Below are 27,958 nucleotides of genomic sequence, written 5' to 3'. Positions count from 1 at the left end.
AAGAGAATTTGAAAAATGTTTTATGTGGATTTGCAGTAAAATCCAATTCTAAATCCTTGTAAAAAAATAAATAAATAAAACCGTATCAACAGGTCCTAAAGAGGAAGAGGTCATGCAGGCACATTGCTCTCTACAATAGATTCAAAATAAAAAATATTTTTAAAAAAACACATACGTAGTAGTATTGCCATATTCAGAAACATCCGATATATCAAAATATAAAAATTACCTTGATCGGTAAACACCGTAAAAGGAAAAAATTCAAGAACGCCAAAATTACAGGGGGATTGTTTGCTGCAATGCCACAAAAATTGCGTTAACAAGCGAACAAAACGTCACATCTATCCCAAAATGGTATAAAAAAAATATTGCCTTGCCCAGCAAAAAATAATGCATCACACCACTCCATCTACCAAATAATGAAAATGTATTGGGTCTCGGAAAAAGGCAACCTAACCCACCCCCCTCCCCCAAAAAAAACAAAAAACTTTTACTTATGATTTTTTTCACCACTAAAATAAAAAATTGGACGTGTTTGTCATTGCCGCAATCTGAAGGTCGGAATCATACCCCATGGTCATTTTTTATCACAGAATGTACACTGTAGGAACAATTTCCCCCCAAAAATGTTAGAATTGAGTTTTTTGCTTTGTTTTTTTCCCCACAATTTTTCTCCACTTGGAATTTTTTTCCCATTTTCCTGTACACTGTGTGGTAACATAAATGGTGTCACTCAAAGGTACAACTTGTCCTGCAAAAAACAAGCCCTAATGTGAACAGAAAAATAAAAGTTATGGCTCTGGGAAGAAGAGGAGGACAGAAGAGGAGGGAGGACAAAAGGGGAGGACAAAAGGGAAAGACAAAAGGGGAAGACAAAAGGGGAAGACAAAAGGGGAAGACAAAAGGGGAAGACAAAAGGGGAAGACAAAAGGGGAAGACAAAAGGAGAGGACAAAAGGAGAGGACAAACGGGGAGGACAAACGGGGAGGACAAAAGGGAGCACAAAAGGGGAGCACAAAAGGGGAGCACAAAAGGGGAGCACAAAAGGGGAGGACAAAAGGGGAGGACAAAAGGGGAGGACAAAGGGGAGGACAAAGGGGAGGACAAAAGCGTCCATAGCCTTTAAAGTAAACATGCTTATGTTTGTCTTTCTACAGCTCTGTTAGCACTACTTTTGTAGGGGTCAAAATTCTTTGTTTTCTTAAGCTATACATTTTCATCTAATGCACTGATGATGCAAGTAACCTGCGATTGTAGTAGCAGCATGAAACGCTATATTCATCTTTTGCTGTACTAAAGTCTGCAAGGAAAAGATCAGATGTACTTTCCAGCAGCTAGAAGCACAGCTTAATCCCATGGTGAGCCTGCTGCTCAGCTTATGCGATTACAGGGCCTTTCATGCACCAGAACCTGGATATCTGTTACCAAACATAAGAGTATCCAAAGCAGTGGAGATAATACTAAAAGGGATGAGAAAGACCCCTTTAGAGGTTGAAAAGGATCTTGTTAGGTGTCAAAGCTTGAAGAGGTCTAAAGCTAAAATGGCAGAATAACTGCGCTCTACTTTACAGGAGAGATCAGGCAGCATGCCATTACAAGCTGTGCTAACAGCTTCTCTGAAGGGATAAACAGCGGAGACCTATGTGAGCTGATTTTTACTAATACCTCTGAAGAACATGATGAAAGCAATTGGGGATATTAGGAGGCACTGACAACATATTAGCGCATTATCTTGTCTATTGGCTTACAGCCCCTCGCACAACCAGTCTGTCAAACAGTAAAAACTGGTACATTTAATTACAGAACTGACACTGCTTTGAAATGCTTAGTCTGTGCATTTTGTGATTCATTTATACATTTATTTCTGGCGTGACACTTCAATCTTTGTAGAACAGCAGACAAAGCAAAGATCTCCTATATTACAAGTTCAGAAAGGATGCACAGGCAGTACTTGCTGAAATTAACACTGTAACCGGAATACAACCACATTTCAAATCGTTCTGATATTCGCTATAGGTATTCTTCAAAAACAGCTTTATCTACGTAAAATATCCCATTAAGGCCTTATTCAGATACAGATGCTTCTCACAAAATTAGAATATCATCAAAAAGTTAATTTATTTCAGTTCTTCAATACAAAATACAGTGTGGACAGGTGCCAAGTCCTGCTGGAGAATGAAATTTCATCTCCAAAAAGCTTGTCGGCAGAGAGAATCATGAAGTGATCTAAAATTTCCTGGTAGATGGCTGCGCTGACTTGGTCTTGAGAAAACAGTGGACATACACCAGCAGATGACATGGCTCCCAAACCATCACTGATTGTGGAAACTTCATACTAGACCTCAAGCAGCTTGGATTGTGTGCCTGCCCACTCTTCCTCCAGACTCTGGGACCTTGATTTCCAAGTGAAATGCAAAATTTACTTTCATCTGAAAACAACACCTTGTACCACTGAGCAACAGTCCAGTTCTTTTTCTCCTTGGCCCAGGTAAGATGCTTCTGGGGTTATCTATTGGTCATGAGTGGCTTGACACAGGGAATGCAACACTTGTAGCCCATGTCCTGGATATGTCTGTGTGTGGTGGCTCTTGAAGCAATGATTCCAGCGTAGTCCACACCTTCTGAATCACCCGCAAATTTTTGAATGGTCTTTTCTTAACAATCCTTTCAAGGCTGCGGTTATCCCGGTTGCTTGTGCACCTTTTTCTACCACACTTTTTCCTTCCACTCAACTTCCCATTAATATGCTTGGATACAGCACTCTGAACAGCCAGCTTCTTTAGCAATGACCTTTTGTTGCTTACCTGTGTGTCAATGACTGCCTTCTAGACATCTGTCATGTTCCCCATGATTGTTGAGCCTACAGAAACATACTAAGGGACCTTTTTAAATGCTTAGGAAGCCTTTGCAGGTGTTTTCTGTTAATTATTCTAATTTACTGACTTTTGGGTTTTCAGTGGCTGTAAGCCATAATCATCAACATTAACAGAAATAAACACTTGAAATAGATCACTCTGTTTGTAATGACTCTGTATAATATATGAGTTTCACTTTTTGTATTGAAGAACTGAAATAAATTAACTTTTTTATGAAATTCTAATTTTGTGAGATGCAACTGCATCAAGCCATAGACTTGTGTGGATAATTTTGATCAGAGGCTTAGATCAAAAACAGATATGCCACGATGGCAAACACAGACATCACGATCGCATCATAGACTTTAATGGATACATGTTCTGTTTGTGAAAACAATGGTTAGAACAACGTACATATTTAATAGACAGGGGAATGAGGCATAAATCCAGGAGGTCATTTGTAAAAAAAAAAAAAAAACTGCCAATGTTCAGGATTTTATGTAAATGAAAATGAATACAAATGCAAACAACTTGTAATCCCCATTACCTTCATTCCTACAGCTAATCCTCATTACCTTCACCCCTACAGCTAATCCTCATTACCTTCATCCCTACAGCTAATCCTCAATACCTTCATCCCTACAGCTAATCCTCATTACCTTCATCCCTACAGCTAATCCTCAGTACCTTCATCCCTACAGCTAATCCTCATTACCTTCATCCCTACAGCTAATCCTCAGTACCTTCATCCCTGCTAAGGAGAGTAAAACTAATCCCAAACTGTTCTTCAACTATATCAATAGTAAAAGAATAAAAACTGAAAATGTAGGCCCCTTAAAAAATAGTGAGGAAAGAATGGTTGTAGATGACGAGGAAAAAGCTAACATATTAAACACCTTCTTCTCCACGGTATTCACGGTGGAAAATGAAATGCTAGGTGAAATCCCAAGAAACAATGAAAACCCTATATTAAGGGTCACCAATCTAACCCAAGAAGAGGTGCGAAACCGGCTAAATAAGATTAAAATAGATAAATCTCCGGGTCCGGATGGCATACACCCACGAGTACTAAGAGAACTAAGTAATGTAATAGATAAACCATTATTTCTTATTTTTAGTGACTCTATAGCGACAGGGTCTGTTCCGCAGGACTGGCGCATAGCAAATGTGGTGCCAATATTCAAAAAGGGCTCTAAAAGTGAACCTGGAAATTATAGGCCAGTAAGTCTAACCTCTATTGTTGGTAAAATATTTGAAGGGTTTCTGAGGGATGTTATTCTGGATTATCTCAATGAGAATAACTGTTTAACTCCATATCAGCATGGGTTTATGAGAAATCGCTCCTGTCAAACCAATCTAATCAGTTTTTATGAAGAGGTAAGCTATAGACTGGACCACGGTGAGTCATTGGACGTGGTATATCTCGATTTTTCCAAAGCGTTTGATACCGTGCCGCACAAGAGGTTGGTACACAAAATGAGAATGCTTGGTCTGGGGGAAAATGTGTGTAAATGGGTTAGTAACTGGCTTAGTGATAGAAAGCAGAGGGTGGTTATAAATGGTATAGTCTCTAACTGGGTCGCTGTGACCAGTGGGGTACCGCAGGGGTCAGTATTGGGACCTGTTCTCTTCAACATATTCATTAATGATCTGGTAGAAGGTTTACACAGTAAAATATCGATATTTGCAGATGATACAAAACTATGTAAAGCAGTTAATACAAGAGAAGATAGTATTCTGCTACAGATGGATCTGGATAAGTTGGAAACTTGGGCTGAAAGGTGGCAGATGAGGTTTAACAATGATAAATGTAAGGTTATACACATGGGAAGAAGGAATCAATGTCACCATTACACACTGAATGGGAAACCACTGGGTAAATCTGACAGGGAGAAGGACTTGGGGATCCTAGTTAATGATAAACTTACCTGGAGCAGCCAGTGCCAGGCAGCAGCTGCCAAGGCAAACAGGATCATGGGGTGCATTAAAAGAGGTCTGGATACACATGATGAGAGCATTATACTGCCTCTGTACAAATCCCTAGTTAGACCGCACATGGAGTACTGTGTCCAGTTTTGGGCACCGGTGCTCAGGAAGGATATAATGGAACTAGAGAGAGTACAAAGGAGGGCAACAAAATTAATAAAGGGGATGGGAGAACTACAATACCCAGATAGATTAGCGAAATTAGGATTATTTAGTCTAGAAAAAAGACGACTGAGGGGCGATCTAATAACCATGTATAAGTATATAAGGGGACAATACAAATATCTCGCTGAGGATCTGTTTATACCAAGGAAGGTGACGGGCACAAGGGGGCATTCTTTGCGTCTGGAGGAGAGAAGGTTTTTCCACCAACATAGAAGAGGATTCTTTACTGTTAGGGCAGTGAGAATCTGGAATTGCTTGCCTGAGGAGGTGGTGATGGCGAACTCAGTCGAGGGGTTCAAGAGAGGCCTGGATGTCTTCCTGGAGCAGAACAATATTGTATCATACAATTATTAGGTTCTGTAGAAGGACGTAGATCTGGGTATTTATTATGATGGAATATAGGCTGAACTGGATGGACAAATGTCTTTTTTCGGCCTTACTAACTATGTTACTATGTTACTATGTATGTTACAGCTAATCCTCATTACCTTCATCCCTAAAACGAATCCTCATTACCTTCATCCCTACAGCTAATCCTCATTACCTTCATCCCTACAGCTAATCCTCAGTACCTTCATCCCTACAGCTAATCCTCATTACCTTCATCCCTACAGCTAATCCTCAATACCTTCATCCCTACAGCTAATCCTCAGTACCTTCATCCCTACAGCTAATCCTCAGTACCTTCATCCCTACAGCTAATCCTCATTACCTTCATCCCTAAAACTAATCCTCATTACCTTCATTCCTACAGCTAATCCTCATTACCTTCATCCCTACAGCTAATCCTCAGTACCTTCATCCCTACAGCTAATCCTCAGTACCTTCATCCTTACAGCTAATCCTCATTACCTTCATCCCTACAGCTAATCCTCATTACCTTCATCCCTACAGCTAATCCTCAGTACCTTCATCCCTACAGCTAATCCTCATTACCTTCATCCCTACAGCTAATCCTCAGTACCTTCATCCCTACAGCTAATCCTCAGTGCCTTCATCCCTACAGCTAATCCTCATTACCTTCATCCCTACAGCTAATCCTCATTACCTTTATTCCTACAGCTAATCCTCATTACCTTCATCCCTACAGCGAATCCTCATTACCTTCATCCCTACAGCTAATCCTCATTACCTTCATCCCTACAGCTAATCCTCATTACCTTCATCCCTACAGCTAATCCTCATTACCTTTATTCCTACAGCTAATCCTCATTACCTTTATTCCTACAGCTAATCCTCATTACCTTTATTCCTGCCGCTAATCCTCAGTACCTTCATCCCTACAGCTAATCCTCAGTACCTTCATCCCTACAGCTAATCCTCATTACCTTCATCCCTACAGCTAATCTGTTATGTAGGCAATCCAGTGACACAGTGTGCCAGCAATCAGAGCACATACAGTGATCTGACAATAACCCAAAAAACAATAGAACGAGCTCTGAGACGTGGAATCTCTGTAGACCGCAATACCTGAACCTATCCTAAACACAACTAAAGGCAGCTGTGGATTGCGCCTGACACTACCTATGCAACTCGGCACAGCCTGAGGAGCTGACTAGCCTGAAGATAGAAAAACAAGCCTGACTTGCCTCAGAGAAATACCCCAAAGGAAAAGGCAGCCCCCCACATATAATGACTGTTAGCAAGATGAAAAGACAAACGTAGGGATGAAATAGATTCAGCAAAGTGAGGCCCGATATTCTAGATAGAGCGAGGATAGCAAAGAGAACTTTGCAGTCTACAAAAAACCCTAAAGCAAAAAACCACGCAAAAGGGGCAAAAAGACCCACCGTGCCGAACTAACGGCACGGCGGTACACCCTTTGCGTCTCAGAACTTCCAGCAAAACGAATTAACAAGCTGGACAGAAAAAGTAGCAACAAAAGCAAAGAAGCACTTATCTAAGCAGAGCAGCAGGCCACAGAAAAGATCCAGAAGCTCAGATCCAACACTGGAACATTGACAAGGAGCAAGGAAGACAGAATCAGGTGGAGTTAAATAACAAAGCAGCCAACGAGCTCACCAGAACACCTGAGGGAGGAAGCTCAGAAGCTGCAGTACCACTTGTGACCACAGGAGTGAATTCAGCCACAGAATTCACAACACTAATCCTCATTACCTTTATTCCTACAGCTAATCCTCATTACCTTCATCCCTACAGCTAATCCTCATTACCTTCATCCCTACAGCGAATCCTCTTTACCTTCATCCCTACAGCTAATCCTCATTACCTTCATCCCTACAGCGAATCCTCATTACCTTCATCCCTACAGCTAATCCTCATTACCTTTATTCCTACAGCTAATCCTCATTACCTTTATTCCTACAGCTAATCCTCATTACCTTTATTCCTACAGCTAATCCTCATTACCTTTATTCTGCAGCTAATCCGCAGTACCTTCATCCCTACAGTTAATCCTCATTACCTTTATTCCTACAGCTAATCCTCATTACCTTTATTCCTACAGCTAATCCTCATTACCTTCATTCCTACAGCTAATCCTCATTACCTTTATTCCTGCCGCTAATCCTCAGTATCTTCATCCCTACAGCTAATCCTCAGTACCTTCATCCCTACAGCTAATCCTCATTACCTTCATCCCTACAGCTAATCCTCATTACCTTTATTCCTACAGCTAAAGGTACCGTCACACTAGACGATATCGCTAGCGATCCGTGACGTTGCAGCGTCCTCGCTAGCGATATCGTCCAGTGTGACAGGCAGCAGCGATCAGGCCCCTGCTGTGCTGTCGCTGGTCGGGGAAGAAAGTCCAGAACTTTATTTGGTCGCTGGACTCCCCACAGACATCGCTGAATCGGCGTGTGTGACACCGATCCAGCGATGTCTTCACTGGTAACCAGGGTAAACATCGGGTAACTAAGCGCAGGGCCGCGCTTAGTAACCCGATGTTTACCCTGGTTACCATCCTAAAAGTAAAAAAAAACAAACACTACATACTTACCTAACGCTGTCTGTCCTCCAGCGCTGTGCTCTGCTCTCCTCCTGCACTGGCTGTGAGCGTCAGTCAGCCGGAAAGCAGAGCGGTGACGTCACCGCTCTGCTTTCCGGCCGCTGTGCTCACAGTCAGTGCAGGAGGAGAGCAGAGCACAGCGCTGGAGGACAGACAGCGGTAGGTAAGTATGTAGTGTTTGTTTTTTTTTACTTTTAGGATGGTAACCAGGGTAAACATCGGGTTACTAAGCGCGGCCCTGCGCTTAGTTACCCGATGTTTACCCTGGTTACCGGCATCGTTGGTCGCTGGAGAGCGGTCTGTGTGACAGCTCTCCAGCGACCAAACAGCGACGCTGCAGCGATCCGGATCGTTGTCGGTATCGCTGCAGCGTCGCTAAGTGTGACGGTACCTTAATCCTCATTACCTTAATCCCTACAGCTAATCCTCATTACCTTCATCCCTACAGCGAATCCTCATTACCTTCATCCCTACAGCTAATCCTCATTACCTTTATTCTGCAGCTAATCCTCAGTACCTTCATCCCTACAGCTAATCCTCATTACCTTCAGCCCTACAGCTAATCCTCAGTACCTTCATCCCTACAGCTAATCTTTAGTACCTTCATCCCTACAGCTAATCCTCATTACCTTCATCCCTACAGCTAATCCTCATTACCTTCATCCCTACAGCTAATCCTCATTACCTTCATCCCTACAGCTAATCCTGCGTTTAGAGCAAAAAAACGCATGCTTTTCTTTCCTATACTTAACATTAAAAACACATGCGTTTTTTTGCATGCATTTTGCCGCCGCATGCGTCTTTTCTATGCATGCATTTTTTCTATGCATGCGTTGTGTTGCAGAAATGCAACATGTAGTAATTTCTAGCGGCGTTTTTTTTGCGGCAAAAAAACCTATTGCTGTCTATGTAAACGTATGCGTTTTTAAGCACATACGTTTGCATGTGTTTTAATAGAAAAACACAAGAATACACACTAATAAGCCAACCCCAAACCCTAACCCTAAGGGATCCTAACCCTAACCCTAAGGGTTAGGGTTAGGATCCCTTAGGGTTAGGATCCCTTAGGGTTAGGGTTAGGATCCCTTAGGGTTAGGATCCCTTAGGGTTAGGGTTAGGATCCCTTAGGGTTAGGGTTAGGATCCCTTAGGGTTAGGGTTAGGATCCCTTAGGGTTAGGATCCGTTAGGGTTAGGATCCCTTAGGTTTAGGGTTAGGATCCCTTAGGGTTACTAGGGATCCTAACCCTAACCCTAGCTATTTCTGTTTAAAGTGGGTTTTCTTGTTGATTTTGATGATTGGCAGCTGTCAGACACTTCTCATCATACGTTTTAAAAACGCAAACGCAGGAAAAAACGCATGTAAACGCGTCAAAACGCTGCGTTTGTATTAAAACATGCAAAAACGCATGAGTCTAAAAAACGCTGCGCTTTAACGCGTTTACATGCGTTTTTTCACCACATGCGTTTGCGTTTAAAATGCTGCGTTTTTAAACGCAAATGTGAAACCAGCCTTACACTTTAATTTTTTACTAACTCACTGAGCCAGCATGAGAGTTCATATTCATGAGTATTCTGTACACTTTATTAAGAAAACCACTTTTTTCTCATTTTTATTCCCAGCACGGGCTGTTTTCCTACCTGGCATGTCATTCTCCATATCCCCAGCGCTGAATTACACGGGCTCATTGATAGTTCTACCAGGTCTCATTCACCAAAAGGCCACGGCGAGTTTTGCACTGACAACTGGAGAGCTTAATTGTGTTGTTCTGTGAACCATGAATATTCATTGCAGCTGAGCAACAATTAAACGCTCTGTCACCATGCATGTAAAGCAGAGGAGAGGGCATGTCGGACCTGCAATCTGTCAGCCTGGCTGCCACAAGCAAGATGACAGAGCCTTAGTGATGAGGAGTTAAGACATATGAAAGGCAATGTTTATCCAGAAGGAGGGTTACTGTAGGCAGTGAGCAATTAAGCGCTACTCAGCCAGCAAGGATCTGGCCGGAGGTGTTCTGCTGCTAATGCCAGTTTGCCAGTCTACTACCTCGCAGCAAAAACCCAGAAGAACCAATGTGAATCAGTGATCAACACATAGGACCAACGAGTCAAAGGACAAGTCAGTGTGCAGTGACTGATTGATTCTCAATCTAATGCAAGAAAAGAATGGTTAATTACTGCAGTGAACCTGTGCCACTGTTAGGGTATGTGCACACGTAGAAAGGAGCTCTGCGGATTTTAGAAATCTACAGGTAAAAGGCACTGCGTCTTACCGCCGTTTTTATGCAGAAGTTGTGCGGATTCCACCTGCGGTTTTACACCTGTGGATTCCTATAGAGGAGCAGGTGTAAACCGCTGCGGAATCCGCACAAAGAATTGACATGCTGCAGAATGTAACCCGCAGCGTTTCCGCACGTTTTTTTGTGCAGCATTGGCACTGTGGATTGCGTTTTCCATAGGTTTACATGGTACTGTAAAAGCATGGAAAGCAGCTGCGGATGCGCAGCAAAATCCGCAACGTGTGCACATAGCCTAAGAAGACGTGCTTATGTCAGATGTCCAACACTTCAGTGCAGATCTGTCCGCTTGATATGATCTGCTATGCAAAAGCAGCTTAGTCTGTTGAAGACTGCACTGACGCATTTGTTAGGCGCCCCAGTGCAGTGGTAACATCACCAACCTGTGATCGCAATGAGGGGCACTAATGGGCTTACAGAGAGGGCCCATTCCCTACAAGAATCACTTACTTTCCACATTTGCGGTTGACTTCAGCCCAGTGGCTAAGGAGTTAAATGGCTAGGATCAAATGCTCCTCCGATCCCAGCTGTTAAGGTAGGAGCTCTAGCGGTCTAACTGATAAAGGAGCATTTTCTCGCTTTTCGTAGGTGAGTCAATAAAAATTAGTGCACTAATATCAACAGTTTATTGCCAGAATTGCAGAAATGTGGTGAAAAAAAGAACAGCAAGGGGGGCAATAACAATTATGTAACCACAATATCTTCACACATTAACTTTATTATTTTTATTATTAATTTTTTAATTATTCCAGATGAAAAATAGTATGTTTTTTTCTGGTCTAGCAGTAAAATGTAATACTAAATTGTGGGACGACCTCTTTAAAGGGAATCTTTAAACAGGTTTTTGTTACCCCATCTGAGAGCAAATGAAGTAGGTGCAAAGACCCTGATTCCAGCAATGTATTATTTATTTTACTTGGTGCAGCAGTTTTTATTAAAACCTGTTTTAATCGGCTGCAGATCTAGCAGTTCTCTGACTGTGGAGCTCTCCATAGACCCGCCCACATCACTGATTGGCTGCTTTCAGTGTACACTGTACATTGATACAATACTGCCAATCAGTGGTTGGGGCGGGTAGGACTACATGGCAGCAGTCTTACTAGTCCTCTAGTGATACTCTCCTGCTGATAAACCATGAGTTCATAAAAACCATACTAAGCAGAATAGTAAGTGATACATTACTGGAATTGGGGTCTCTGCTAAATTATACTGCTCTCAGGCCGAGTAGCAAAAATCTGGTGACAGATTTATTTGAATAGATTGTGGTATTGTAAATGTACATAGCACTTTACCCAATGATGCCCAACTAAAGGCCAAAGGATAGCATAAAATATTTGACAGGGGAAAGCAAAATCAACCAGTGTAACAATCCTCATTGAAAGATCAGGCTTGATCTTTCAGGTGCACAAAGTACTCAACCAAAAACAAAAACAAGCCCCACTATATCCTGCTGACTTTTAGTGGAATAATTGCATCTTTTCCATGTTCAAAAAGTTTCACTGTGTGTGGGTCTATGCTGACATTCATGTATCGACAATACGACAATATTAGCGGCTTTTCATATCTCTGTATTAGTGTTCCCTCCAAGTGTATTTGCCAAAAATGAGAACAGAGGTTCTGCTTTAAAAATGTGTTCATCTTTCCAAGGCATTAGATGTACCACGGAACACTGAAAACCTGAAAATGATTATCAAAAGTGGCTCGAATTTGGCACAACAGAGACAGTACCCAGAACTGGATGTCCCTCAAAAAATGTTGAAAAGACGAGAAGAAAATCGGTGTGGGAGTCTACAAAGTGGCCTAACAACATTAAAGGAGCTGCAGGAATTTATGCCAAGTGCTGGTTGTGTAATGCATGAGACAACAATTTCACATTCTTCATAGGTTTATCAAAGACTTTTTTTTACCATGAGCCTAAAAACTATAATAAGCAGATAGTTGCTGGCCGAGGCTACTACCTGCCTATTGTACATAGAAAAGGCTCCAAGCGGTCACCGACCGCTCCTGCCAACAATTCAGCTATTCCACATCAGCAGAGCAGCTCTTTTTCTGAGCTGCTCTGCAGATGGGACATGCAGCAAGGCGTTGGGTGTCAATGAGCATGGCATTGGCAGTCATACCCCATCAATAGAGCATAGCAGAAGAGAAAACGCTGCTCTGTCGATGTGACATCCACGTAAGCCAATCTGTGACGGCTTTGTGTCACAGATCAGTGCTGGGCACAACAGACAGGTAGTTAACAACTACCTGCCTTTTGTTTCTTAGGCACTTTGTTTAAAAAAAAAAAAAAAGTCCTGCATAACTCCTATGGGTTATGGTGGACAAAATGATTAACTGTTACAAAGACAAGCTGCAAAATTCCTTAAGGCCTCTGCTAAAAAGCTTAAAATGAACAGGAATTTCACCTTTCAGCATGAGCATGACACTAGGCAGACCTCCAAATCAACTAAAGAATGGCTTCAGTGGAAGAAGATGAAAATATTGAAATGGCCCAGCCAAAGCCCAACCTGAATTCACTTGAAAATCTATGTCCTGACCTGAAGAGGGCGCTGCACACAGGGGATGCCCTCGCAGTCTGACAGATGTGGAGCGTGACTCCAAGGAAGAGTGGGCAAAGGCTGCCAGTTCTAGATGTGACATGCTGACAAACTCCTAACCAAAAAGACTGAATGATTTCATTTCTTTTCCACCTGAAAACATTTATTTCTCAATGGAATCAAACAGATTATGGATGACAACAGTGAAAAAAGTTCTGAAATTATTCCTCCCATTATGATTTTTTTTACAGTACAAGCTAACAACAGATGTTCTGCAGCACACAGGCTATCCTTTCGCTATTAATCCTGCACTTGTTTCTTCGATCAACAGGTAATAGAGAATGAGACAAATCATCTCAGCAGCAAAAGAAACAAAATATGTTACATTTAGGGGTATGTGCTCATGACATCTTTTATACACAGGTGAACCTGTCGAGTTTTCCCCGGAGAGAGACACTTCACTAAATGCTGCCATTTTTTTGCCCTAAGCATCTTTTTTCAGTTAGTATCCAGAGCACTTTGTCGTTTTTGTCCGTCAGCGTTTTTTTTAGCCATCCAATTGGCTTGTAATGTGAAGTATAGAGCATCTTCAGAGCTGAAAATTCATGAAGGATGGTCAGGTAACTTCTTTTGGTGTCTTTGGAAACCGGATGTGGTTAAAAGAGGCTCAAAAGACTGAATACATGAACAGCAAGTTTACTTTTTATAGAAATGCTTATATTCCTTTTGTTTTAGCATTCTCTGGGTGCTTTATCAGACGGGTTTCGGAGCAGATCCACCTGAATAAGACATTGTGTGCACATACCCTAAAGGCAGTATACAACTAAAAGGCCGGACAACCAATAAGGTACCTCTGACAGTGGCTGATCTCCTTAGGAACATCGTGATTAGAGATGATGAAATGATACATGCAAAGCCTTCTTGCTCCATACCCATTAGATGGCTGGTGGTCCCACTGACTAACTTTCTGGAAATGTATATGGCCAGTATAGTTTCAGAGTTTTTAGAGTTGAATGCAGACATAAATCCATCGAGTTCAACTTATAACCCAAAATATTAAAGGGGTTTTCCAGGATTAGAAGGACAAGGCAGTTTTTTCCCCAAAATAGCACTACACTAGCAATGAGCGAACGTGCTCGGTTAAGGAGTTATCTGAGCATCCTCGGGTGCTAACAGTGCCTTCAGTGTGCTCCAAAAATATGTTCCAGTCCCCGCGGCTGTCTGACATCTGCAGCACAAGCGGGGAATGCCTAACAAAGAGGCAATCCCTGCCATGCACTGTGGGTGTCGAACAGCCGCAAAACATGCAGCCGCGGGGACTTGAACATATTTTCGAGCACCCCGAAGACACTGTTAGCACCCGAGGATGCTCGGATAACACCTTAACCGAGCACGTTCGCTCATCATTGAAAGATGCTAGTGGTATTGCCATTCTATTATTGGGCTGGGCCATAACGTAAGGTGCAGCTGATGGACAGGTGTGGTGGGGTTTCTGGGAAAAAAGCAGTCAAGTCCTTTTAATCTGTTTTCTAATAATGTCATCTCAGTGCATGAAACTGAAAATCGGTCTTGTGGCGATAAAGTACAGCCATTGTGCCTGCCAGCATCTATGTACATGACATTTTTTTACACAGCTCTTCAAAGGCGGTCATCAACAAGTGTAGTTACTATCATCGGTCTATATTTTCAATCACGAATAAAAACGACTAGAATGAGTAATTTTGCCATTTGCTCTTCTAGTGTATTAAATATGATCAGCATTCATACTCAAGCTTTCATTCTGACAGCAGTTAAATGTCTGCGCCCAGAAGAAAGGAGGTTTTTCTATTAATTTAGAAGGCAAGATTCAAGCCACCAACACGGAGAAAGGCTCTAGTATTTCATTACAGAAGCGCAATGATGAATTTAAAGAGAATGAGGAGTATCAGACATCTGTTTCCTAGGTGTTCCTGCTGTTTTAAATCATAACCATTCTTTGGCGCAGCATATTTTTATACTCATTCTTTTCAAACATGGAAGCTAAGCAAGCAGAAGCCAATGCTGCTGCAATAAATAACCCAGAAAGCTTGATTTGTGCTGCGGTGAGTACATTAAAGCCAATTATCTTCAGAAAGAAATTGAATAAGGAGGCTGCATATAATAAAAATGACAACCTGGGCTTGTCTGAAAAACATCCTGCAATTTGTATTCGATGTGCATTACTTGAGGAAAAAAGTAATCACTTTAATTAAGAACATTGGAACACAGTTCTAAGTAAATTAGGGTTTAATTAAAAAAAGGAAAACATTTACAGAAACCGTTACTGCCACGCTTAGTGATAAAACAGTGGAAAGCATTAACCTGTCCCAAATTAAAAGGACTTTCCTGCAGTGGAGGTTGCATTAACATTACTGACCACGTCTCCCAATGAAATCATGCAAGAAGATAATTTTTCCAACTTAGCAAAGTGTTACACTAAGCGATTTTACTCTAATAACACAACGGCAATTGCTGCTAACAGCAATTTGGTTCTGCGGATCGAAAGAACTGAAAAATGCAGTTCTACTGAAATCAATTGATTCTGACAACTAGCTGGCACAGCGAGCAGAATATATGTTAATCTGGAATGTGAAACTTTTTCTTTTTCCCCATTCGCTTCATGCTAAATTTGAAGATTAACAAAAATGAGGTCAAAAATGCAAACAAACCAGAAATTAAAACGGTGGCTGCAAATTAAATCATGGAACAGAATTAATTATAATGTATCAACCAGTGTTTGCTGGGCTTTTCTTAAAGGAGACCCATCACCAGATTTCACAGGCGCGAAACGGATTAGCGACCTTGCGGTGAAAACATTATTTTGAAAAACTGGCCAGGGACACGGCTGAGTAGCGTGGGGCAGATCCCAGGAAGTCATTGCCCGCCTTGATCCTTCTAACTGACAGGTCTCTCCCAATATTTATCTATACTGGGAAGAGGATGGTAGTGGTAGTGTGCACTACTGTGTTTCAATAAAGGAATCCAGAAAACGTTGTAATGGTTGATAATGCGTTTTCTATACTTTGAGAAAGGCACTAAGAAATGCGTTGGTATTAATAAAAAATAAATCCCAAGGCTCTTCATTCCAGCAGTGCCAAGGTTCCATTTTTGCCATTAAACTTCTGGAGGAGCCATTTCCTCCAGCCATGGGGCAGAAGCAGTGGCTTTCCACTGTTTGTAGATGTTGTGCCTGTACACAACACCTTCAGTTGGTCCAACTTCGAAACATGTAGAAAATAAACCACGTAATCGACCATTACCATGCTTTCCGGATTCCTTTATTCAACTACAGCAGTGCAGACTACCACCCCCAACCTTCCTACTTCCTTCAAGCGGAGGAATCTCCCAACATGAGGATACTGCAGTAGCTATAAAATCCTGATTTCTCAGTGGGTTAAACAACCGTTAAATAGATCAGACGATTCCTATATCCCTCACCTCCCCCAATTTATCCAGTGGATAAGACTATCTGTGCTTGATGTTCTCCGATCTCTTTCTATTTGTACATAAGTAGAGATGTCAGTCATCTATAAGGGGGTGGGAATAATCTGCCAGGGACTTGTCTCGGACTAGTGATCCGACACATATAAGCTCTGGCTACCCTTTCAAAGTATATTTTACTCTAAAATGCCGTAGGATTGTAAGCTCGAACTATTGGTCCCCAAGAATACAATGATTCCCCCCAACTTTTACAATAAGGCAAACTAACATCAGCCTGATCAAAGATGCTTTACAAGACGGTAAAGATATCTAAGCTATATTACAATCCTGGAGAAGATTTCCAGAATTGTTTACCGGCTCCTACACCACTTCTTTGAGGAACAAAATGGCATTAATGGTTTTCAGGGATTGAAAACATTATTTAGGGGTTAACCTGTTGTAATAAGATTGAGAACTAACAATATAGGTGTACTATGTAAGAGACACTACCTCTACTGGCTTCTTGCCATTTAACTTATTTTTCAGTTCATTCTAAGGAAATGCAAAATACACATCTCAGCAAATTAACAAACTGTTGACGGATCTAGTGATGGGTTACATTTTTCTAAGTTTTGTATTTTGAGAGTATGGTTATGGATGGAATATGGTAAATAGCAGTTTATGCTCAAGCCTTGTCCTACCCTACTTATGTTGAAAATGAAAATTACATCCATAATCTGTAATTTTCCAAGATAAGAAGAGCAGGTCTTTCATCATTCATGTATACAAGATACATAGACACTCTGGTCTCGCCTCCTCTCTTTCTTCGGGCTGTTAAACAATTACGGAGCTAATGCTTTCCTTGCAAAAGGAGAAAGCATTACTACACAGACGTAATAACACATGACATATTGACTCTGTGACGTTTTATGGAAAGTAAGAGAAATCAATCCTATTAAAAATGAGGCTATTTAAACTGAGTAGTGAAAAGATTTTCATTTGATGGATAATCCATTATTTTTTCCTTCAAATGTAAAAAATAAAATAGGGTTTTTTACTAAGATGGACAAAAATTGGGTCAAGGGGAGTAAATAACATGAAATAACATAAAACAACAAAAGGTCCATTACTTGGCTGACAAATCCCCTACTACTCCTCTGCTGTACTTTCGAAGCTCTTCACCAGTGTGTCACGTCTTTGCGTTGATACCAAAGTGGTGGAGCAGAAGAAGCATGGAATTCATTAGGTAATTTGTGGTTCTTATGATATTTGACACAATTTGCTCCCTTTAGCCTATTTCAAACAAACTCAATTAAAGAGTAGGATAGAATAGCACTAGAATAGCAAGTCTTAGGAATAGGGAATAACTTGCTGATCAAGAATCTATAACCCCAAGGACACCACTCTGCAATGTCTCATCTTGAATGGAGAGGTAGGGTGCATGCTGGGCTCTGCGCCATTCCATGACCATGGAACTGACTGAGAAAGCCAGCTTCGGTGCCCTGCCATTTTCTGCAATCCATTAGAGAAGGAATGGAGCAGAGGCCGAGCATGTGCCCTGTCTCTCCATTCAAGAAGGGACTTTGCAGAGCCCCACTTTTGGTATTTCTGCATTTCTTGTGATAGGGAATAGCTTGCTAAATTGAAAATAACTCTTTAAATCAGAATAGACATGGAAGCTGTCACCCTACCCTACAAGAATATCTATGAAGGTACATTAAAATCTAAGGGAATGTGAGCTCTTATCTAAAATTTTACCTGGATAACGGTTTGAATCTTCACCCAGACCTCGGCCATGTCATACAATTTAGTGTCACCATCTTGACTTGTGGGAGAAGCCACAGTCTCCTGCAGATATCCCAGGACTACAGAATGAGCTGATGCCACTGCATTAAACTTATCAAACAGAAGCTCCAGAAGTTCCAGAAGAAGCCTGATGGAAATAAAAGTAAAACGAGTTAATATGAAGGAGTTTAGAATCAAATGAACCATTTCTTTATTGTTAATAAAGCTAGACAATCCCTACCAGAATGGAAAAAGTCCTCCTGCACTTGATGAATACTGTCAGGGTAAAGTTGGGGACAGTACACCCATGTATTGATTATAAATTATGAGTGTTCGTCCTGGACTCACTCTGTTACTGTTTCTGCTATAGGCTGGTAAAAAAAGTGATATAGTGTGTGGGTGGAAACACTGTCCGCATGCCAGGTGTCCATTACTCTTACACTGCGCAGCAGCGGTTATGTAAATTAAAGTCTTATATGTCAGTACTCAAGCGCAGGCATATTATTCTTTGGCCAACAACCCTTCAAAAGGGTCATTTCTATTAATCTGCACTTAAATTAATACATACTTTGGCAACTTTTAATTTCTGCTAACATTCATGTATGCCTCACAATAGCCAATTATTTAATAAGGGACTGAGTTGAGTTGGCAGTGAATATTCATTTTTCTTACAGCGAGCAGGTACAGCCGCAGCCGCCGGCTTCCAGCACACATCCTGCTTACCTTCCCTGCGCACCCTCGCTGCATCTCGTCCCGGCCGGCACCAGCAGCTCTTATGACCGAGTAATCACGTGTCCCCCGCTAATTAAGGTGATGAATATTCACATAAGGAGCCATACAGGGACGGAGAGGCATGCATACAAGGACAGGGATGGGGAGACATGCATACAAGGACAGGGATGGGGAGACATGCATATCAGGGTTGGGATGAGGGTCAATGCACACCCGGCTTATACTCGAGTCAATAACCTTACCCAGTTTTTCGTGGCAAATTTAGGTGGCCCGGCTTATACTCTGGTATATACAGTAATTTGTATAAAGCAGCGGCAAAAGTAAGTGCACTGAGGTCTATTCTCACAAGAGAAAATCCTCCACTGTGCCAATAGGATTTGCAGCAATGCAGAACAGTCAATAGCAATAAGAATCATAAGACTTGGGAACCAGTAAGATCTTATATAAATGTGACTGGTGAAAACAGCTACAGAGACATTGTAACTTAAGTATAGACTACAGAAAAGAATACACAAAGTCTGTAAATGACAGATGACCTTACTAGAAATGACTGGAACTCTTCAACCTAACCACCAGAAAAATAACATATTCTAACATCACCACGGACTGCAAATACAGACCCAGACGAGACCCCAAAATAAATACAGATCTCAGACAAAACCACAGAGGAACAAAAGATACCAGAATAAGTACATACACCAGAGACAATGAATAAATACAATCTCCGTACTCGGTTTCCCTAATTAAATATGGAATCTGAAATATACACACACACATACATATATATCTGAGATCAGATCGCAGATTATAGACCCATTACTAAATAAGGACACCAGAATAAACCCACACCGTAGACTATGCCACAGACCCGTTGAATAATTACAGACCATAAAATATCCCCCCCCCCCACACACAGAAAATACACACCCCAGATTAAATTATAATATTAATACAGACCACAGATCAGTTTCCAGTCTAAATACAGGCCCCAGGTTAGACCCCAAAATATACATTTGGGATGGCTACATGCAACAGTTTTATCATTTTTTTTCCCCAAATTTAGTAATTCCATGTAACTGTAATATACAATAAGGGTATCTTCACACAATAAGTAAAATTTCAGCATCTCTTGGCAAAAAAAAGCAGCTGCAAAAATGTGCGGTTTTGGTGCATTTTTGCCCTCACGTTTTTGATTGATTTCAGTGAAGTCAATGGTGAAAACGCAAGGCAAAAATGCATTAAGAAATGACAACTGACAATTATTTTCTGCATCAAATCTGCAAGTCAAAAATACTTTACGTGTGCATGACACTTCAGGTTTCTCATTCACTTTGCAGTCATCAGGTTTTGTCACTAATCTGGACAGAAAAACTGCGACAAAAATGCACCAAATCACGAGTGCACACAGCCAAAAGGTTTTAGCTAGCATCCCAAATCTATATTACGGCGGTGCACCTTAGATGGTCGCCAATCCTCATCTACCTATTTCGACATATGAAAAAATAGGGGGCTGCAGGCTTACAATACTAAGAATTGTTTTGCTAACATGGGAAGCACATACAGTCTGCACAGCAGCTGTAGAAATAAAACAGTATTACTTGATTAAGACCTGAAGCAAAGTTATTTCATTTTTCATTTCAGATTGATTAGAACTAAAAGAAAAACGGGGTCTTGGTGTACATAGCCTTTATTGAGCAAGATGCAAGGAAATCACCTTGAAAGTCATCCCACAACCCTACATGGGCAGAGCTATTAGATCTTGTATTTTCATACTGTATACTACCATAATGGTTTGTAGGGAGATGCTGGTAATAAGTTCAAAGGAAAATATGTTTTTGGGAGTTTTTTCTGTCACACATGACAGCACCAAAGAGAAAGGGGACCAACCCTTCAAGAACAGGAGACCTGCAAAATAAACAGGGCAGCGCATCTCCCTGCACCAGTTGGCTTCCTGTCCTTGATAGGGGAACTCTCTTGAACTGTGGAAGAAGACCAAAAGGGAAAAGGAAGACAAGGTTCCCAGACCAGTCGATTAGGGTTAGGGCACAGTCTCTGCTGCGGCTGGCGCTGGGACAGCAGGAAGCACCACAGGGGGTCCAATGAGGTCTCATCCGTCGGATGTCTCCGGCACCATCACCGCATGGTGGCATGTAGCCACGCGTCCCATCAGACACAGGGAGCGGATTGAAAGTCACGGACTGGAAGTCGTGTACTGGAAGTTGCGCCCGGATGACGCGCGCTGGGAAATTTCACCCGGGTTAATACTTCCAGGCGGGTTCCGGAAGCCGTAGGAGCTCACCGTTTGGCAGATCCCCTGGAGTCAATGTATTTTAGGATGGATCGTCAGTCAGGCAGGGGCGTGTGTTTCACGTTCAAGGCGGCAGCATACAATGCTGCAGCAACAGCAGCACTCTGAGCCAGAGCAACCACAGCATCTCTAGCCCCGGCATCAAAAGCGGCAAAAGCAAAAACAGCGGCCACACTAGGACATGAGTGGCGGACGCTCAAGCAGAGCACACAGGACCAGAGATTCCAAGTCAAGTCGGCACAGCTCCAGCAGAATAGTAGATTCCGCAGTCTCCAAAGAAGAGATTTCGGATTACATATTGCCTCCCGTTCTGGTGTGCCTTCATATCCTCTGAGTGGTGAGTGATCTACAAGAAAGTCAGCTTATTAATGAGGTTTTACCTTTTCTCTCTCCTTTTACCTCTGTGGCTAGGAGCCCCCTAAGAAGTGTTTAAGAAAAACAAATCACAAAGCTTGTGCGCTAGGTGGTCAAGGGTTGACCAAGGTATGGCCTAAAAATTGTGCTGTTCTTGTATTGAAGAGACAATATTGGAAGAGACTCAGAATTTTACCTCCAGTTTAAAATCCCTCATAAGGACCGAGAGAATTTGTTGACTTTCCTATCCTACTCAGGGGAAACCACACAGACACAAGACCAAGAGATTTTCCACGTTATCAGGTACAGAATCAGACACAGGTGTTCTGGATGATTCTTCTAGTTCATCCTCATCTGAAAGCAACTCAGAAACAGGTCCTTGTTTTCCCCAGGAAGAAGTAGACAATCTAGTAAAAGCAGTAAGGTCCAAAATGGGATGGGTAGACAAAAAAAAATTCAGTACAGGACACAGGGCATAATGCTTGGGACTCTGGATCAGAGAAAGCATAAAACCTTACCTATTAATGATAAAATACAAGGACTGGGAAAGACCAGAAAAAAAGAGGGCCGCTTCCATCTTCCTTCAAGAGGAAATACCCCTTTAAAGAGGAGTCGACAGCGTCCTGAAATAAAGCCACAAAACTGGATGTTGCCATTTCCAAAGCCTCAAGGACATCATCTCTTCCCTTTGAGAATGCAGGGTTATTAAAAGACCCCTTAGACGGGAAAATTGATACTTTTCTTTAAAGGTGCCTGGGAGTAGTCAGCAGAGGCACTGAAACCGGCCATAGAAGCAACTTGTAAGGCCAGATCACTCATGGTCTTGTTGAATAGGTTAGAAGACCAGCTGAGGGATAAATCACCTTGAGACTCCATCTTGGCCACACTCCCAGTAAAGAATGCCTCGGCAGATTAAGCTAGATTGGCAAGGTCAGCAGCGCTATCTAATGCAGGCCATAGAGCTGTCTTGTTAAAGTGCTGGCCAGGGAAGTTGTGCTCTCAGAGTGCTTATTTGGCACAGCCCTGGATGATATGCTCGAGATGGTAGGGGATAATAAGAAAGTATTCCAAAGATCTCCCTTTTCATTCTTCAAACAGTCCTTTCGGAGGAAAAAGTTCAACTAAAGGAGAGTGGTCAGAAAGCAAAATAGATGGGATGATTTCTCCAGAAATAGTAAAGGATTCCTTTGAGGCGGTCCCTCCCAGGATAGAAGAAAAACCTCCAAGTGACTTTGTTCTCTAGGTGGGGGGTGGGGGGAATTCTCTCCCTTCCAACCTGGGAGAAAATTTCCTCCAGCATCTGGATCCTCAATCCGGAAAAATCAGGGTTGAGGCTGGAGTTTCGACAACATCCACCAGAGAGATTTGTTGTGACTGCCACACGAGCATCTCTGCCAGAACAACAGGCATTAGAGACAGAGCGTTTTACCAGAAGTTCCACCGGAGGAAAAAGAGAAAGGATTTTATTCTCCTGTTTCTCATTAAAAAAAATGGGTGGCTCAAACAAGATGATAATCAACCTGAAAGAATTGAACAAGTTCATAAAAATTCACATGTTTAAGATGGAGTCGATTTAATCAGCAATGCCGCTGCTCTTTCCTGGATGTTATATGACTGTCCTAGATCTAAAGGATGCGTATTATCATGTGCCAATACATGCAAGATTTCAGAAGTTTCTCAGGGTCGCTGTAACAGTAGGAGGTATCAGGAGGCACTTTCAATACAACGCCCTCCCCTTTGGCCTACCTGTAGCACCCAGTGTGTTTATGAAGCTAATAGCAGAGGTTACGGCCCACCTCAGGAAGAAAACAAACTGACTATTACCTACCTTGACGATTTCCTAATAGCAGGAAACTCTTACGATCATTGTCAGGATCAAGTGTAGGAAAAATGCCCCATCTTGAAGAGCTTAGGATGGTGTTTGAACCTAGAAAAATCAAAGTTAGCCCCACAAAGGATACAGTTCTTTTTTGGGTCTGATGTTGGACTAAGACTGACAATAATGTCATCTACCAGATCAAAAAAGAGAAAGATAGTCAGTCTGATCTCTAGAGGAATACAACACTGGTAATGGCCCTCAGAAAAGCAATATCCCTACTGGGTTCCCTCATCTCCTGTATCCCGGCAGTAAATTGGGCTCAGATCCACTCAAGGGACTTGTAATGGAACATCCTAGAATGTGAGAGTTCCTAACAAGTTTATCTATAAGGAAAACTAACATTTCCACAAGAAGAGATACTCTCGATCCATTGGCATTTGAGGATAGGATCATTCCGGGAGGGTGTGCCATGGATTCCCCACATCACCAAATTAGTCACTACAGATGCCAGTCCCAAGAGATGGGGGGCTCACCTGGACAGCCACCTAGTCCAGAGTACATGGCCAGAGGTAGAAAGATGGGTCTCCTCATATGTGGGAGCTTCTTGCAGTGGAAAATGCACTAAACAGTCTACTACCCTTCCTACGAGGCGACCACGTAAATATACTCTTGAACAATCAGGTCACAGTTGCGTACATAAACTATCAGAGGAGCACTCACTCCAGAAACCGAATGCAAAGGCAGAAGCAAACATCCCATCATTGTCCACTCTAGATATCAAGGGAAGGGACAATATCAAAGTAAATTTCCTGAGACGCAAACTGTTGCTACACAGAGAGTGGTCCCTAAAAAGTACGGTGTTCAATCAGGTCGTGGCCATACGGGGTTGTCCGTAGATCGACCACATCCCATCATTGTCCACTCTAGATATCAAGGGAAGGGACAATATCAAAGTAAATTTCCTGAGACGCAAACTGTTGCTACACAGAGAGTGGTCCCTAAAAAGTACGGTGTTCAATCAGGTCGTGGCCATACGGGGTTGTCTGTAGATCGACCTTTTCGCAACAAGGCGAAACAGCAAGCTAAGGAAGTATTCTTTGAATCCAAGAGAAAACCCTCAAGTAGTGGACACCTTTCAGATTAAATGGGATTTCAGCCTTGCGTATGCCTTTCCCTCCAATATGTCTGATTCCAGCAGTGTTAAGGAAGATCAGGGAGGATGGGGTGAGGGAATTTCTCCCCCTTCTGGCCCAAGAGACCATGGTTCTTTTGGCTGAAAAACATGTCAGTCACGAATCCTTGGGTTCTTCCAGAGATCCCGGACCTTCTTGATCAGGGGTCCATATTCCATCCTCAGGTGACTGGGCTGCACTTAACAGACTGGAACTTGAGAGGTCATTGCTAAAGGGTTCTCTTCTAATCTGGTCTACTTTAGTAGTAGGAAGCCGAGAATTTCCTGTCATCCACAGAATCCAATTTGGGGAGGGGTAGTGTCCCTCTAAAGAAATCCTAGAGTTCCTTCAGAAAGGGCTAGAATGAGGTCTGGCTGTTAGTACCTTGAAAGCTCAAATTTCAGCCATGGTAGCACTATACAACTGAAATTTCGCAGGAAACAAATGGCTAAATTTCAGGCATGTGTTAAATCCAGAATGATCCCTATAGCAAAAACTCTTTCTTGGGATGTAAATTCAGTTCTAAATGCATTAAGGCTACGTTCACACTAGCGTTGTGCGCCGCTGCGTCGGCGGCGCGACGCACAACGCACCGAAAAACGCAAAACGCTGCGTTTTTCGACGCGTGCGTCGTTTTTTGACGAAAATCGGACGCAAGAAAAATGCAACTTGTTGCGTTTTCTTGGTCCGACGCTAGCGTCAAAAAAGACGCACGTGTCGGAAAACGCAACAAGCAAAAACGCATGCTTCCCCCATGTTAAATATAGGGGCGCATGACGCGTGCGTCGCCGCTGCGTTGCCCGACGCTAGCGCGACGCACACTAGCCGAACGCTAGTGTGAACGTAGCCTAACAGAATCGCCTTTTGAGCCTCTAAGTTCACGGCCCATAAAAATAGTCACCTTGAAAACAATACTGCTGGTAGCCTTAACATCAGCCCATAGGGTAAGTGACATATAGGCTCTATCTTCAGACCATCCCTTCACCCTGTTCTTGGAAGATGGGTCTCAAGGTTACCCTGACACGACTTTTATTCACCTAAGGTTGTATTTCATAGGTCACAGGAGATAGTTCTACATTCCTTCTGTCCTGACCCCAAAATAGTAAAGAGGAAAAATTTCACACCTTAAATGTTAGATGTCTTCTACAGTATTTAATATCTATGAAGTCTTGGAGGAAGTATAGGGCTCTATTCATCTCCTTTTAGGGGCCTAGGCAAGGAATAAAAGTTTCAAAAGTTACCCTATCAAGGTGTACAAGAGAGGCCATTAAGGCTAAGTTCACACGAGGCGTTTTTGCATTTTTTTTTCTGCAGCAAAAACCTGCACTCTTGGCAGAAAAGAAGCAGTGTCAAAAACGCATGTTTTGGGGCATTTTTCAGGATCCCAAAGTTCAGGTTTGCTTCCACCACAGAAACATGAACACAGGTTACCAATACAAGACATATGTTCATGAAAAACTAAACATACAAATGTAACAGCTGAGGGAGGTGAATTTGTCTGGAATAATTTACCTAACACACTGGCAGTACATTGAGCTGGAGGACACTGTTAAACTTTCACACTTTGGTATGCCATTGAGCTGCTCACACACTGTGCACCCTCACACCTTGGTCAACCACAGGCATGGCTCAAATTCACACCTTTGTTGACCAATGTTTACTTTGTAAGCATCACTAATTTAATTCAACTGTACTATTCCAAACTGCCATCTCAGGTGACCAAGATAAGATGGTAAACCTGGCAAAAATAACAATAATAAATGTGTCTCATACACTGCTGTACTTGCTTTTTCCATTTTGTTAGCATTTTATTCATCACCCATTGCTTTCAATTGGCAAAAAATACTGAAAAAACGCTGAAAGAAGTGACATGCTCTATGGCCAAAAAACATGCAAAGCACAAAATACTGATGACAAAAAAAAAACAATGTGTGTACATGAGATTTCTGAAATCTCATAGGCTTCGCTGGTACTGTGAAAAGCAGCAGAAAATTAGCATTAAAAAACGCAGCAAAAAACACAGCAAAAATGCCAGTGGGAACTTAAATAAGATGGCCTATGCAGGGGCAGGCAGAGCAGCTACAGGAGAGCTGAAAGCCCAGTCTACAAAAGCGAAGACAGCATCCTGGGCAGAAAGAACGGATATGCACATCAAATACATCTGCTGGCAGCAACTTGGTCGTAACCTTCTACCTTTTATAACCACTGTAGACTAAATCTATCTGCCTCCTCTGATCTCACATATGGGAGAAGGGTTCTACAGGCTGTGGTCCCTCTCTAATATATGACTCATTTTCTGTAATTCTCTCATTGGTGCTGTCATGGGTGACCGAAAAACATGGATATTACTTACCGATAATGTGCTTTTCAGAACCCATGACAGCACCCTTATATTCGCTCCCATTACTAAGATGATCATCTTCTGGTTGGTGGGTTCTTTGTGTGATGCGGAGAGAGAGACGCATCTTCAAGGTTTCCTGTCCTTGAATGGCGGATCCCCTCTCTCGTTGGTGCCGTCATGAGTTCCGAAAAAACACATTACCGGTAAGTAACAGACATGTTTTTTCCTCACCATGAAGTTGCATAAAAATATGGGCATGTTTCTAGAAGTTTTGCCACTTTGTAACACACCAAACGCCATCTGTAATCTCCTGACTTTTAATCTCAATGTTATGTTACTTTTTCCCAGCAGAATATGAGGTTTTCTTACTGCAGGGATGGGATGCAGCATATGTAGAACACTGATGACTATTGAGCTGATTGTTCTGTAAGTTTGCAGTACACATCTTACCGTGGCTGGTTTTCCTGAGTCACAGTTTCTCCTCGCTGATAGCCACTGTCAGCCACCTGAGTTGTGGAACGCTTTACAATCTGCTTTAGCTCATTTTCAAGGCGCTCCTTAATGGCTTTCACAGTCTCTGGGATCTTTTTCAGCTTTGCTAGACCTTTAATAAGAACTCCCATAAATACTATGCTGCTCTCCTCAGGATCCGAATCAGGATCTTCTTTGATTTCTTGAAGGCTCAGGTCTTTAACTGTAAAAAAAAACATCATGAAGTTAAGAGATACATTCATAGGTCCAAATAAAGCAGCCACTAACTGGATACTGCTTTATAACCACTATACATTTAGTCACCAGATGCCACACTAAATGTCTGAAATCCGCCTGTTCAATGGGAATTTGTCACCTAGTTTAAGTGGGTAGAAGGGCAACACAGTCCTATATAATATGAGGAGTGCAATATATTAAGAGGATACAAATTTTGATGGGAGTATTGCTTCTTTAACACATAACATAGGTTACTATGTAACTTTATACGGTTTTGGATCAGCATATATCATGACAAGCTGCATTAAAGGGGTCATCCGTTTTCTCTTTTTACTGTAGCTTTCTAAAAAACTAATACCATAAAACATTAAAGTTTATTTCCAATTAAAATTAAAAACCAAACTCAGAATCAATAATGTAACACCAGGTCACTGATTACTTTTGACCCACTATTAACAGACCAGATCATAAGGCAGGCTAGGGTATGGGTAT

General features: G+C 42.0%; 1 protein-coding gene across 1 annotated transcript in view; it reads right to left on the bottom strand.

The window, feature by feature from the left end:
* Nucleotides 1-27,958, bottom strand: part of EXOC4 (exocyst complex component 4) — a 684,877-nt gene that overhangs the window by 557,932 nt on the left and 98,987 nt on the right. The window contains exons 6-7 of the mRNA XM_069765360.1: nt 27,209-27,452; nt 18,006-18,180 (exon numbers count right to left, since the gene is read on the bottom strand). Coding sequence (XP_069621461.1) covers nt 18,006-18,180; nt 27,209-27,452 — 419 coding nt within the window. The remainder of the gene's footprint in view (nt 1-18,005; nt 18,181-27,208; nt 27,453-27,958) is intronic.

Source organism: Ranitomeya imitator, chromosome 4, assembly GCF_032444005.1.
Source record: "Ranitomeya imitator isolate aRanImi1 chromosome 4, aRanImi1.pri, whole genome shotgun sequence".
In the NCBI taxonomy this organism is placed as follows: domain Eukaryota; kingdom Metazoa; phylum Chordata; class Amphibia; order Anura; family Dendrobatidae; genus Ranitomeya; species Ranitomeya imitator.
Note: the sequence above shows the minus strand (reverse complement) of the source record. Positions and strands in the feature narration are given on the sequence as shown.